The 13,851-nt window shown below is 65.7% G+C and overlaps 3 protein-coding genes across 3 annotated transcripts in view; 2 read left to right on the forward strand and 1 right to left on the reverse strand.

Moving 5' to 3' along the window:
- Positions 1-1,502, forward strand: part of CHLRE_13g569801v5 (uncharacterized protein) — a 6,372-nt gene extending 4,870 nt beyond the window's left edge. The window contains exons 12-13 of the mRNA XM_043069354.1: positions 66-238; positions 647-1,502. Coding sequence (XP_042917329.1) covers positions 66-238; positions 647-944 — 471 coding nt within the window. The 3' untranslated portion in view covers positions 945-1,502. The remainder of the gene's footprint in view (positions 1-65; positions 239-646) is intronic.
- Positions 1,503-1,860: 358 nt separating this feature from the next.
- Positions 1,861-6,685, forward strand: CHLRE_13g569850v5 (uncharacterized protein). Its single transcript, XM_001693412.2, has 8 exons — positions 1,861-2,427; positions 2,637-2,863; positions 2,940-2,973; positions 3,255-3,361; positions 3,589-3,754; positions 4,033-4,805; positions 5,033-5,218; positions 5,548-6,685. The coding sequence occupies exons 2-8, from the start codon at positions 2,645-2,647 to the stop codon at positions 5,560-5,562; spliced, it is 1,500 nt and encodes a 499-aa protein (XP_001693464.1). The 5' UTR covers positions 1,861-2,427; positions 2,637-2,644; the 3' UTR covers positions 5,563-6,685.
- A 269-nt stretch (positions 6,686-6,954) lies between these two features.
- Positions 6,955-13,780, reverse strand: CHLRE_13g569900v5 (uncharacterized protein). Its single transcript, XM_043069355.1, has 9 exons — positions 13,592-13,780; positions 13,451-13,494; positions 13,126-13,164; positions 12,082-13,038; positions 11,107-11,937; positions 10,229-10,846; positions 9,180-10,035; positions 7,955-8,999; positions 6,955-7,633 (listed from the first exon to the last, which is right to left on the reverse strand). The coding sequence occupies exons 1-9, from the start codon at positions 13,647-13,649 to the stop codon at positions 7,168-7,170; spliced, it is 4,914 nt and encodes a 1,637-aa protein (XP_042917330.1). The 5' UTR covers positions 13,650-13,780; the 3' UTR covers positions 6,955-7,167.
- Positions 13,781-13,851: the final 71 nt, after the last annotated feature.

Genomic DNA, 13,851 nt, shown 5'->3' on the forward strand with positions numbered 1-13,851 from the left:
CTCCCACCTGCCCCCCATCACCCACACCCACCCCACCTGCCCCTCCCACCCCCACCCCGCCGCAGTACCTGCTGGACCGCCCCACCCGCGCCGTGGCCCTGGAGCGCCTGCGCGGGCGGCTGGGGCGCGACGGCCTGCACGCACACCGGGCTGTGGCGTCGCCGCTGGAGCTGCACGCGCGCGGCGACGTCAGCGGCCGGGAGCTCGTGCCGCCGGTGCGGCGCGGCGCGGCGGACAGGTGCGTTGCGTGCGTTGCGTGCGTACTGGTAGTGTGGTGTTTTGTGTGTGTATGTTGGTTGCGGGTATCGGGTGGGTGGTGTCTGTGCTGCGTGTGCCGTCCGGCGGGCACCCAGGACCAGCACCTGACAGCTCGCATGACACTGCGCGGCGGATCCGGGGCCCCTTACCGGGGTGGGCGGATCCATCTGCAGTTGCTTGCTGTTTTAGACTTTTAGTTTTAGTGCACGCGTACCCCCCCCCCCCCGTGCCACTCCGTTGTCAAGCATCGGCCACGCTCTCGTCGCTCTATTGCATTGGGTTTGGTTTAGTTTGGGCTGGTATCTACAACCCCCCCCCCCATCCTCACCTCCGCCTCCTCCCCCCCTCCGCCCATCCCGACCCACCCCCGCCTCATCCCTACCCACAGGCCGCTGGGTGCCCACACCGAGTCCCTCCTGCCCCACACCGGCAGTGCAGGCGGCCGCGCCGCCGCCGCCGCCGGCGGCCCGGCGGGCGCCGCCGGGATGGCTGAGATGGCGGCTTCGCCCGCCGGCCCCGCCGCCGTGTCGGGTGCGGGGCTGGGCATGGAGGATGAGGTGGTGCCCGGGGGGGCGGGCGTGGGGGGCGTGAAGGGAGTCACAGGCGCAACCACCGGCCCAGCCACGCCGGCCAAGCTGGCGCTTGTGGGAGACACGATCCTGCCGGTTGGCGTGGGGGCGGTGTGAGCGAGAGGCGGTTTGGAATGGGGCGAGGCGGAGGACGGAGTGAGGAGGTCCAGGAGGAGGAGGAGGAGAAGGGGATGAGATATGGGTAGGTGGAAGGTTGATGGGAGCATGGCCGCGGGTCGTATGCAGCCATGGTGGGAGTGCTTCTTGCCTTATGCCATGGTGGGGGTGCTTCTTGCCTTGTGCCTCGGAATGACGGCGGGATGACGAGGGCGAGGAACATGAAAGTTGGTTGTGACAGCGAACTAGTGTGGCAGGTAGTGCCGAACACATGGGATGGGGCTGCCAGGAAGGCCGCTGAGAGGGCATGAAGGGCGGGGAGCGTCCAGAAAGGGTGGCGCGGGCTCACGCGTGTGGCGCACCCCACCCCTGACCGGTCTGAGTCGTCTTCAGCGTCTGAGCTGTGGGGTGGAGGTGGACTGATGAATTGGGGCGCCATGGAGACGGGGGGGGGAGCGGTTCGGGGGAGGGGGCCATCGCAGATGTTGAGTTGCGTTGTTGACGTTTGTGGGCCTTCAATGGTGGCGGCTGACCAAAATGGGCAAAGGCCGAAGTAAGCCGCCTTCAAAACTCGCGCAGTTGTCAATCCACAATACGGAGGGCTGCCCTGGACACCCCTGAACTTTACCTTCAGAAGCCGCGCTGCACGGCCACTCAAACGCTAGTGCTTTACCACTGAGGTCTTTCAGGGGCGCAAGAGCCGCGAGTCCATCGAGAATGCTAGTGGGCTCGGCGCAGACTCTCCGCCAAACACCCCGCATACCGTGCTGTTTGGCGCCTCCGCTTGCGCACGAGCCCTCGACACACCGCGCCACTAGGGTTGTCGAAACCCACCGTGACTCACACAGCGGTGTGCCGCCCCTGACTAGCAACCGATAAAGCACTGTGACTGCCATATTGTTTTCCATCGCTTTCACTGTCGCCGCTGCGCAAGGCCAGCCGCGCACAAAAGCGCGAAATTTTTGGCGCAGGGAAAAGCGTCGTTGTCTACGTTTGACAAGCCTTTATGTTATGAGCAATACAGCGATCTACTGGAACGAGCCGCAATTACCCACCATAGCGGCATCCTTTTACTCCAGTCAACTAGGGCTTTGAGGCACGCGGCAATTTTGCTCGACAACAAAGAGCGCGAGTGTTCCCGAACCTTAAACGCACAGATTATGATTAATGCAAGAATTGGCATACATCACCTCAAATCTCGGCTTCGCAAAAAGAGCGTTGCGAGCCAACGCACAGCCCGACTCGGCGCACGCACCCTCGCTCCCGCTTCCTTGCTAGTGCATTTGAAAGCCCACAGACACTATTTTCAGGCCGAATACGCGCTGCGAGGAGCTTCCAGGCGACTTTCTCGCCGCATGAGCACACGTGCGCTGTACGGCACCATGGGGGGCCTCGCTTCTGTTTCCACTGTTCACGCGCGTTCAGTTGTGGCCGACAATAACCAATTCTTGATAGTAACCAGCCTGGTCGCGTTCAAGCGCAGGTGAGCACATGTTGCTGCGGAGCGCGAGCGCCGCTGTTGAATCGCGAGCAAGGGTTTGTGGTCACGGCGGCTTGGCCGCTGCATGCGCGCCGAGCGTCTGCTCAGTTGATAGATGTCATGCTCATGAGCATCGCGACAGTCAGCACCGGTGGAGAGCCTCTTCGGCGACCACAAAAACTGATGGAAGTTCTCGCGCGTCTTGGTCGCAGGCACCAAAATGGCGGACGAGATGGATCCCATGACGGCCTGCATCACCGCCCTTACGGATGCTGCTATGACAACTGCGCAAGCGACGGCGCTGTGCGGGCAGTTCGCGTTTGCCGCGGACAACAGTGACCTGAGCGACCGGCTCGATCAGACGAACCAGGGCCTGAACACCCTCTACCTGGTATCATGTGGTGCTCTGGTGTTCGTCATGCACGCTGGCTTTGCGATGGTGAGTCGCCGCGGTTCGCGAATCCCTCTCGCCGCTCTCGATTGACCGCCGCTTCCACGGCTTTCCTTGCGTGCAGCTCTGTGCCGGTGCTATCCGCTCCAAGAATACCAGTAAGTTTCGCTTGAGTCGCTGACTAACGCGTAGATTAGCTTGCAAACATGCTTTCGAAACTTCACCGGCTTGCACAGCGTGTCGGTTACGCACACTGCGAAGCTAGGCATGCAGCTTGGAAGCACATGCGACATTTGGGTCTCAGCTTGCTCAGCTGCAGATCAAACGACTCTCTCAATCGTACGCAGCACATGCTTGCCCCGTGGCAACCCGGCTGACACCGCCGTGCGGCGCCGTAACCTGTCTGACCCACTGCCTTCCGCGCCTGCCTGTCTCGCAGTGAACATCCTGCTCCAGACTGTCATGGACGCCGCCGTGTCCGCCGTCGCCTTCTACATCCTGGGCTACGGCTTCGCTTATGGCATTGGCAACAACCCCAACGGCTTTGTGAGTGCTGCTGGTTGGACGGGCGCTTCCGCGTCGCTTCCTTGCGTGCATGCCGGCCGCAATGCGCCGCATGCCTCACCATGTAGCACCCCATAGCGCTGGGTGCCGCCAGCCGGCTCTGTCAGCCGGCCGTTCCTCCGTTTCATCTAAGCATCACGCTATCATCTTGCGCGCCTTCTGCATTTGTCTAACTCATCCGCGCCGCACCCTGCCGTCCTCCCCCACAGATCGGTGACTCTCTGTTCGGCCTGTCTCGCTGGGTGTCCCACAGCTCGAGCTCCGACGCCGGCGCCAACTGGCAGGCCTGGTTCTTCCAGTGGGCCTTCGCTGCCACCGCCACCACCATCCCCGCCGGCGCCGTGGCTGAGCGCCTCAACTTCAACGCCTACCTCAGTGAGTGGGCGCGCCCCGCCTCTGAAGCCGCGAGCCCTGCGCCCTGCAGCCTTTGCAGCCCTGAGCCCCCGCGGTCCAGCATGTGCCAGGCACTGTCGGTGCACAAGATCGCGCACCGTGTGTCGTCTGCTGTCGTAGACTCGTGTCACTGTGGCCTCCGTCCTCCATTCTGCACCCGGGCAGCTAGAGAGAGATCCTTTCCGCCTGTCCACGCTCACTCGGCAGCCACTGACCCTGCCTGCACCCCTGCCCTGCCCCTCCCCGCCCCGCCCCTCCAGTCTACTCGTTCTTCATCTCCGCCTTCGTCTACCCCGTCGTCGTGCACTGGGTGTGGGCTGCCGAGGGCTGGCTGGGCTACGCGCGCTTCGGCGGCTACAGCCACCTCTTCCGCTCCGGCATGATCGACTTCGCCGGCTCGGGCGTCGTGCACATGACTGGTGGCCTGGCCGGCCTGGCTGGCTGCATCATGGTGGGCCCCCGCATGGGCCGCTTCGACTCCAACGGCCAGCCCGTGGAGATGCCCGGCCACTCCGCCACCCTGGTCGTGCTGGGCACCGTGCTGCTGTGGTTCGGCTGGTACGGCTTCAACCCCGGCTCCCAGCTGATCATCAACTACACCGCCTCCGCCGCCGTCGTCGGCCGCGCCGCCGTCACCACCACGCTCTCCGGCGCCGCCGGCTGCCTGTCCTGCCTGCTCACCGCCTTCCTCCGCCACAAGGCCTGGGACCTGGTGTCCGGCTGCAACGGCGCGCTGGTCGGCTTCGTCTCCATCACCGCCTCCGCCAACGTCGTCGAGCCCTGGGCCGCGCTCATCGCCGGCCTTGTGGGCGGCTGGGTGTTCGACGCCGTGTGCCTGCTCTTCCTGAAGCTGCGCATCGACGACCCGCTGTCGGCGGCGCCCATGCACGCCTTCTGCGGCGCCTGGGGCGTGTTCTTTGCCGGCCTGCTGGCCAAGAAGGAGTACATTTGCGAGTCCTACGGCCGCGACTGCGAGGGCTACGTCGCCGACGGCCTGTTCTATGTGGGCGACGGCCGCCTGCTGGCCTCGCAGGTAGGAGCGTTGTGTGTGTGATTGTGTGTGATTGTGTGTGTGTATGCTACCTGGGCGTGTGTAAGTGTTGTGGGTGGAGGCCGCCCGAGCGTTTGCGTGGACCTGGTTCGCAGGAGTGTGCTCAGCCCAAGCCTGCACCACGCTCAGTAACCTATAAGGTGCTGCTATACCATAAACCTCTCCTGACCTCCATTGCGCCACCTCCCTCCATGCACGCAAACCTGCAGGTGATCGGCATCATCTCCATCTTCGCCTGGGTGTTCGGCCTGATGCTGCTGCTGTTCGGAGGCCTCAAGGCCGTGGGCCTGCTGCGCATCAGCGCCGAGGAGGAGCAGGCCGGCCTGGACGTGTCCAAGCACGGCGGCTCCGCCTACAACTACGACCACGGGCTCGGCAAGCCCGAGAAGGCCCAGGTGTGTGTGGTGAGCAACCGCTGCTTGCTGATGCGTGCATGTGTGTGTGCGCGTGTGTGTGCGGGATTGCAGGGCACGTGTGTTGGGTTTGTGTGTGGGTCTGCATGTGTGCAGGGCAAGACGTATGCGCGGGCCTTGGATGTGAAGGAAGGATACATGTGACGGGCGTGTGGTGCGGGGTGTCAACATACGGGGTGACACGGTGAAGCGCTTCATGATCTGGGTCGGGGCGGTGTTTTGGTGAGGTGAGGTAGCATTCATGATCCTCGTGCCAAGCTGCAGGTTGACACCTCTCTTGTGTCTGTGCGTTCCCGCCTTTCCCCTTGCAGGCTCTGGGCCTGTAAGCGTCCTCCGCTGTCACATCGTAACTGCGCCGTTGCGCTTGCGACTTTGGTCGAGAACGGACGTTGCGGCGGCTGAGTGGAGGCTCGCACAGCTGCCGGTGTGTTTTGTGGCCTAGGTATGCCCGAGGCCCCGGTGTGCTTGCGCCCCCCCCCAAGAAAAGGAGGAGTCGGACGATGTACTGAGTGCACACCTTGCCACTGCCAGGGCGTGGAAATGCTGTAGGGGCGGTGCGAAGCGATGCCTGGTATCACACTAGGGATTCTAGGGGGGACATGTGCATGTGTGTGCGCGCAATTGCTGGGCGGGGACTGTGTTATTGTGTGTTCGGGAGGTTAAAAGGAGTGCTTAAGTAGTTGTCGGCACCTATAGCTGCAGTACCAGTAGCCTGCTGGGCTCCCCATCCCACATACATGTGAGCTTTTAAGCACACGCAGAGGGTTCGCATCGCATCAGTCTCGCACTGTTCGGAACGGGCCATGCTTAACCTTCTTGAAGCACGTGCGCCGTTTCGTGCATGTTCTGGGCTGAGTGAGCGGCTTTCACGCATGATCATTACCAACAGCAATTGGACTTTCTGCTCATGGAGCCGGCAGATCGGACGCAATACTTGACCACACACACGCCGGCAACTTGTGCCCTATATGGCCTGGGCGAGTTGAACGCGCAAGGAGGAGTTGGGCGCGAGAGAGGATCTGAGGCCGACATGACAACGCACATTGTTTTACTAATGGGACTGTACGTAAAGAACTTTTTGAGTTGATGGTATATCCGGGGATTTTGGAGTGCAGGAGAGGGTGCTCAGATGGAAAGCACACGCGGGGCCTCTCAACGTGTCATGAACGACACATGATTGCAAGGAATTGTGTCAGGGGGCATCTTGGAGAAAGGGCGTGGCGGGAGATGCCGGGCTTCTAGACCAGGGATGTATATAACTCTGTGCGGTTGTTGCAACGGTGCTTGAGGCTTGGACCGTAATGTTGCGGCTGAAAAGGAGGAGTCCACACAGGGCGTCAGACGGCCGGAAAACTTGTTTCACTCACGCGCGGCGCATACCTGCAGCGCATGCGAAGCGCACAGTCTGCCGTCCAAAGATTTTGATCAGCATTGTAAGCACTGTCTATGATTCTTTCCAGTCCTTCCCGGATACGAACCTCTCACCAAACACTCCACTTTGATCCAGGGGTTCTTCTACTCTTCTTTTGATCCAGGGGAACCCCTGCTTTGATCACTCAGCACACTGGGGTCGGGTGACACGAGAGGGGGCGCACGGCCACGCGGCTCGCATGAGACGCGGTCAGGCCGCTCAGGCGGAGCTGACCCTTTCTTGCTGGACAGGCCGTGTCGACCTGCACAGCTGCTGTGCTGCACGCGTCTTCGGGTAGGAATGCGGTATGGGGAGTTGGGAGCGCCTTGGCCATGTGCTCGTGCCATAGACGCAAACAGGCGCACGTGCGGCATGCCCCGCACTCCCATGAAAGGCCAGTACGGTAAGCAATTTCACAACATGTAGGCTTCGTCACTTGCATTCACGTCAGGGCATCCAAAGCCGCCACCTCGTCTGGCTCTGCAGACGGCAGTTTAGGCCACGCCTTCCCCGTGCACTGCTACTCCAGGTCTCGACCCCGCACGGGCTTGATCAGGCACAGCGGCAGCCGCGCCTGCAGCCGCCGCATCCACGCCTCCGCACCCAGCTGGCACGCCGCAACCTCCTCCTCCTCCTCCTCATCCAGCGCCCTGCCCCGGCCCACCACCTGCACCACCCGACGCACCCAGCCGCCGCCCCCAACCCCACCGCTACCGCTGCCACCACCGCTGCAGCCACCACTGTCCGTGCCGGCGCCACCCATGCCTGCGCCATCACCCATGCCGCCCAAGTGCACCCGCGCCCCGCCAGCCACTCCACCTCCCCCCGTCGTGCCCGCGGCAGCGCCGCCGCTGCCGCCGCCACTGCCGCCGCCGCTACTGCCGCCGCTACTGCCGGCCACGGCACCCGGATGGCTAGGCGCAGTAGCCGGGCTGCGGGTGCTGCAGCCGGCGCCGAGCCGCACCAGCGCCTCCAGGCCGGCGGCACTGCGCGGCATGACGTGGACGCGTGCAGGAGGCAAGGCAGGCAGCGCAGGACAGCAAGTCAGCAAACCGTTCAGCATGATGTTTTTACCAGACTGCAGTTACTGAGCCAGCTGCGCGGAGGCATGCAGTGATGCAGGGTCTCTGCATTTGGAATCTCTGGTCTCTACACTCATCCAGGCGGTGAACGCGGTGGCTCCTCAGCCTTGCGCGCACACGAGGTGCGAGCGCGACGCACGTGCGCCCTGAGCAAACCAACACCCCGCCAACGCCGACCCCATGCATGACGTATCGTACACACTCGCGGGAGTCACCCATGCGCACCTGGTCACACCACCGTGCAGCACCAGCATCCGCAGGCGCGGGAAGTGGTCCTGGCCCTGGCGCTGGCCCTGCACGGCCTCGCTGTGAGAAGACGAAGCTGCGTCGCCAGCCGCCTCCTTCGCCAGCGCAAGTAGCAACAGCTCCTGCGCCTCCTCCTCCCCTCTGAGCCGCCCGGCACCGCCGCCTCCGCCTTCACCTCCCGCTGCGCCCACGCCCACGCCCCAGCAAAAAGACTGCAGCCGCGGCAGGCGGCGCAGCCCGCTCACCAGCATCTCTGCGGCCGCGGCGCCGTCGTGGCCACCCGCGTGAGACAGCACGTCGTGCGGCGCCGCCGGGCACGACACGCACAGCACGGCCAGCGAGCTGCCCGCCACGTCCGCAAGCGCCGCCAGGTCAGCTTCCAACAGCTCCGCAGCCGCAGCCGGCGTGACGGAGGCCGCGCTGGCGGCGCCGGCTGCTGCCGTACTGGCTGAGCCCTGGTTGCGGGCGCGACTGCGCGTGGCGCCGGCGGGACCCGAGCCTGGCGCGGCTGCAGCTGCTGCTGGTGGTGCTCGGCGGGTTCTCAGGCGTGAGGCGGCCCCCCGGGCCGCGGTGCCAAGAGCGCCGCGACCTGGCCCGTTGTCCTCTGTGCGGTACTGCAGCGTTGGCGGGGCCAAGGCGCCGGCGCGGCCGCGGTAGCGCGGCGGCCTCCAGGCGGGCGTGTCAGCGGCGCAGCCCAGCGGCGCGAGTGTGCTGCAGTGGCTGAGCGCCAGCTCCTGTAGGCAGCTACAGCCGGCGGCCGGCAGTAGCGCGGCCAGCGGCGGCAGGTGGCAGGACAGCGCCGTCAGGTGGCGCAGCCGCGGCAGCAGCGGCGGCCGCTGCAGCTGATGCTGGGCACGATCAAGACTTTGGCCGCCCGATGCTCCGGCCTGCGACGGCTCCTCGCCCTCCGTCGGCTCCCGCGTCTTTCCCGCTGCGACTGCCGCTGCTGCCGGCAGCTGCAGTGTGGCGAGGGCCAGCTGCAGGGCCTCCAGGGAGCCAGGCAGCCAGCTCAAGTCCAGCAGGACTGGGGGTTGGGAAATGCGTCGCTTGCGTGTCAAAAGAGCACAGCATCACAGCACAAGCCTCGCTTGACATGTCCGCGCCCGCACCGTCCCAAAGCAATGCCCGCTCCTCACTGGACATGTTTTCATAAGCCGTCACCCTCTCTTCCCCCCACCCCACAAACCCGCACACACAAACGCACCTGGCACGTCGAGCTGCAGCGTCCGCAGCCCCGACAGCAGCTGCAGCCGCGGTAGCGCCGCGGCGGCACACCGAGGCCACACGCCGCCGCCGCCCAGAGCAAGCCCGCCGGCCGCCCCGCCCCTTCCCTGCTGACCCGCCGCTCCCTCCTCCTCCTCTTGCTCCTCGTCCGCCTCCTCCTCCTGCTTATCATTGCGGCCCACGCAGTACATGTGCTCCAGGCCCTCATCCTCCGCGTCTTCATCCTCTTCCTCCTCACTGCGCGAGTCCACTGGCTGCCCGTACAGCTCGTATGGGTGGAAGCCGCGCAGCCGCAGGCTCAAGTGCTCAAGTTGCGGCTGTAGCTGCGACTGTGCCTGCCCCGGCGGCTGTGGCTGTGTGCCTTCTCCCGCGGCCTGGGCTGCTGCTGGTGGCGGCTGCAACCATGGCAGTGGCAGTATCACATCCAGCCACTGTGGGCAGCTGGCCTCCAACGACAGCGAGGTGAGCGAGGGCAGCTGTAGCAGCTGGGCCAGATAGTCACAGCTGTAGCTGCTGCTACTGCCGCTACCACTACTACTGCCACCAGGCCCAGTGCCGGCGGCTCTAGCACGACCAGCCGCCGTCGCCAGGGTGGCGCCCGCGGCACGGCCCACTGGTACGGCAGCTGCTGCTGCTACAGCGGGCGACGCCGCCGAGCCTCCCGCCTCTGCTGCTACTGCCGCTCCTGCTACCGCCGCTCCTGCTACTGACTCCGGCCGGCCGCGGCTGGCGCGCCGGCGCCTTAACGGCCGCCGCTCCACGCCCCGCACTGCAAGCCGCTGCAGACCCGCCAGCGCCTCCAGCACCACATCCGGCAGCTCACCCACGGCGCCCACCTGGGGTAGCAAATGTGATGGAATGCGTCCGAAGTCTCCAAACATCCCACATCATATCAACATACACACACGCACACACACACACATACACACACACACATACACATACACACACACACACACACACACACATACACACACACCACATGTCGTCCATGAGCGCACCCGCGGTCCCCCAGTCCCACCGCCTCACCGCCGGCTCCTGGCCGCGCACCGCCGCGTCCTGCAGCGCCAGGCCGCGCACGTGCGACCCCGGCAGCGACCGCACCGCCGCCTCCAGCGCCGCCGGCGCCGCCAGACACGCCCCCAGCCAACTGCTGCCGCTGGTGCGCAGGCTCACGCTCACGTCCGCCGGCCCTGCAACCACCAACGGCATTGGCTCCCAGGCGGCGGCGGCGGCGCCGGCAAGGCCCATGTCGCTTTGAGAGATAAACGGGCGCGGTGCCGAGCTGGCACCGGCCCGGCCGCCGCCACTGCCGCCGCCGCCTGCCGGCGTGCCGTGCTTGCTAGCGCTCGGCGGCGCGGAGGTGCTGCCGAGGCGCGCAGTGGACATGCTAGCGCTTGTGGGACTTGTGGGACTTGTCACAGCCCCCAGCAGGCCTGCGCTCGTGCCCGGCTGCTGCCCCTGTTGCTGCTCCAGCGGCTGCTGTGGCTGCTGTGGCTGCTGCTGCGCCGCGCTGCTCCAGTCCAGCCCCTGCCAAATGAACACGCCCTGGTGGTTGTGCGCCGAGTCGTGGCGGATGGCGGCGAGTGAGTGGTCGGCGGTGTCGACGGCCACCCAGTTGTACAGCGTCTTGTGTGCGCCGTGAGCCTGAGCGGGTGTGGCAGGCGGCGGCGCCCGGCGATGGCGTCAAGTCGAGCAACAGCAGCATGCGGTGTTAGGATGTGAAGGCAGCATCAGACACCGGCAAGCATGATACAGCGTTGCGCAGCGGGAGCTCTTCCTTTGCTTCGCTCTGCTTCGCTTTGCTTTGCGTTGCCCCGCCCACAACAGGAGGGCACAGGCCGTGAGCACCCACACCTGTCCTGTCCCCTGACGCACTTATCCACTCGCTGCCACCCCCGCCCCACCTGCCACTCCGACAGCACGCGCATCACGAAGCGCCGAAGCCGCGGGCAGCTGCGCCGAGCCGCCGCCAGCAGCCCCGGCGGCGGCAGCAGCGTACGACCCATGCCGTCGCAGCTAACCGCCAACCGCAGATCTTCCAACCGCTGCAGCGCCGCCAGCGCCGCCATGAAAACCGCCATGTGCTCATCCGCCAGTGCATAGGAAGGCGAACGGCCGGCGGCCGGCGGCGCCCACGCGCGGTGCATTGCAGCTGCGCGAAGCAAAGCGCTGACAACATCGCCATCGGGTTCAGAACCCGAGCTACTGCCACTGCTGCTGCTATTGCTGCTGCCAATTCCACCGCCACTGCTGCGGGCTGCGCCAGGCTGGCGCCTGCCGCGCCATCGCTCCAGCTCCAGATGTCTGTCGCGATCCTCCGGACCGACCCCCAGCCCGTCATCATCTTCGCTGTCCACGTCATCATCACATTCCGCACCCGCATCTGCCGCCATGCCGGCGCCGCCGCCGCCGGCGCCCACGGCTCCACCGGCACCTCCACCCGGTGGCGTCGCGCCGACTGCAGCCGTACCCTGGCTGCCACCTGGCCGCCGCCGCTGCTGCCGACTGCGCCTTTCACGTGCCATCGTGGACGCGGACGGGGGCGGGGGCGGCTGCTGCACCTGCGGTGGCAGCACGTGCCAGCGCACCCCCTGCGGCTGCGCCTGCGGCTGTGCCGGCGGCTGGCGTGCGGGCCAGGTGACCGCGACGTGCAGCGCGGCCAGGGCGGTGAGGGCGGTCACGGCGGCCGCCAGCTGGTCCACAGGCAACGGGCAGTCGCTGCACAGCCGCGTGAGCTGCGGGGAAGGGGGCAGGGGCGGAGGCAGGCGGGTGAGCGGGGGTGGCAAGGCCGAGGCCGTTGAGTTGGTGGTGGTGCTGATTGATGGCGAGCAGCAAGAGGAAGGTTACAAGACGCCCGCCCACTGCCCGCTCCCGCACACCTGTGTGAGGCCGCTGAGCCGCGACAGCAGCGGCGCCCCAAACGCCACACCGCACAGCTCGAGCGACCGCAGGCCCCGCAGCGCCGACAGCGCCCCCAGGCCGGGGCAACGCAGGCGCCGCAGCGAGGGGGCAGGCGCGGCGGCGCAGCAGCAGCAGTGGCTGCAGCCAGGCTGGTCGCAGCCCGCATGCGCGCCGGACGCAGCGGCAGCGAATGAGTTGCTGGCAGCTCCCGCAGCAAAGGCGGGGAACGCGTTTTGTCCGGGTTCATAGCCGGCGGCTCTTAGAGCGTCCCCTCCTGAACATTCGGTAGGAAGGGAATCGCTGCGGCCCCCGCCACCAATCCTGCTAGGACAGCAATCTGAGGAGGCTGCCGGTCCCGGCGGTGGCGCCGACACGATTCCGGCGGTGGGGCTGGACGCGCCGTGCTGAATGCGCAGGTGCTGCTGCCCGCTCGCCGCCAGCCGCCGGAGCACCTGAGACAGCGGCTTCTGACTGGCCTCGGCCGCTGCCGCTGCTACTGCTCCGCGCCCCTTGCCGCTGCTTCCTTTGCGGTCGGCCCCTCCGCCCCGGTCCCCGCCCCCGCCGTCTCCGCCTTCCCACATGTCTGTCAGGGTGAGCACCAACTGTCCATCTGTCTGCAGGCTACGACCAAGCGCCCGGTACAGCCAGTCTAAATGCGCCAGCACAGGCGCCGCCGCTGCTGCGAGAGCAGGCTGGGCAGCAGCGGGGCTGGTGCTGTGAGAGGGCCCGGCGCCTGCCCCAGCCCCGGTGGCGGCGACGGCGCCGCCACCCCGCTTGCGTCCACGTGCCGCCGCCTTGCCGGAACCGCGTTTGGCTGCGGGTGCCGTGGCGGCAGGATTGGGTGTGTGGGTGCTGCAGCGCAGCGGCACCACCAGGTGGGGGTGCAGGTGTGACAGCGGCACAGTACGCCAGCTGCGGCACACCAGGCGCAGAGCCTGTTACGCAATGGGAGCGTGAGGGGTCAGGCGCGCTATTCGCACGCATGCATAGGTGCGCACATGTCTTACGAGATGCAATCCTACCTGGCTGGTGGCGCTATCCCGACAGCGGGCTTGGATGAGCTGCAGGCAGCGACAGGAGACGATGGAGAGGGCGGCAGAAAAGGGCTGAAGGGGCTCATGAAGAAGTGGCTTTGTTTGCGAGTCTTAGCCCCCAGTACGCCGAGAGTTGAGACATGGGCTGGCGTGTGTGCGGGCTGCACTGCACTGCAACGCTCGGCCGCTGGCCCGCCGCGACGGCTCAAGTGGCCGGTCAGCTGGCCGGGGGGTCAGCGGCGGAAGGTGCTGGGCCCAAAACGCCACCCTAGCATTCCTCCCGCCCTTTAAGCACAATGCACCAGCATCACACCTGCAGAAGCTCGCCCGGAAGGTCTTGCCACTGAGACCTCGGGCCTGCGAGCACGAATGCAGCTGCGACATTCCCTCGGCAGCATTGGTGCAAGGCGCCGGGCGCCGGCCACATCACATGCACCAATCATGCCAAGCGCACCTGTAGCTTCGTCTCGCCTCAGCTGCTTCGCCACGGGTGTCGGAGGAGCGCTCTCCATACGGTATACCCAGAAATGCTTTCCACCTGCGCCACGTTTGCCCTATGTATGAGATTTATTAATTCATGTGCTGCTCAATATATACTGTGGGAATTGTAATATCTCCAAGCATGAGGTGTCTGGGTTCATACGGCGAGACTTGTTGAGTGGAAATCGCATCACAATCGCAAAAGCCGCATGCCGCAGGGATGTCAGAACATGC

Source organism: Chlamydomonas reinhardtii, chromosome 13 (assembly GCF_000002595.2).
Source record: "Chlamydomonas reinhardtii strain CC-503 cw92 mt+ chromosome 13, whole genome shotgun sequence".
In the NCBI taxonomy this organism is placed as follows: Eukaryota; Viridiplantae; Chlorophyta; class Chlorophyceae; order Chlamydomonadales; family Chlamydomonadaceae; genus Chlamydomonas; species Chlamydomonas reinhardtii.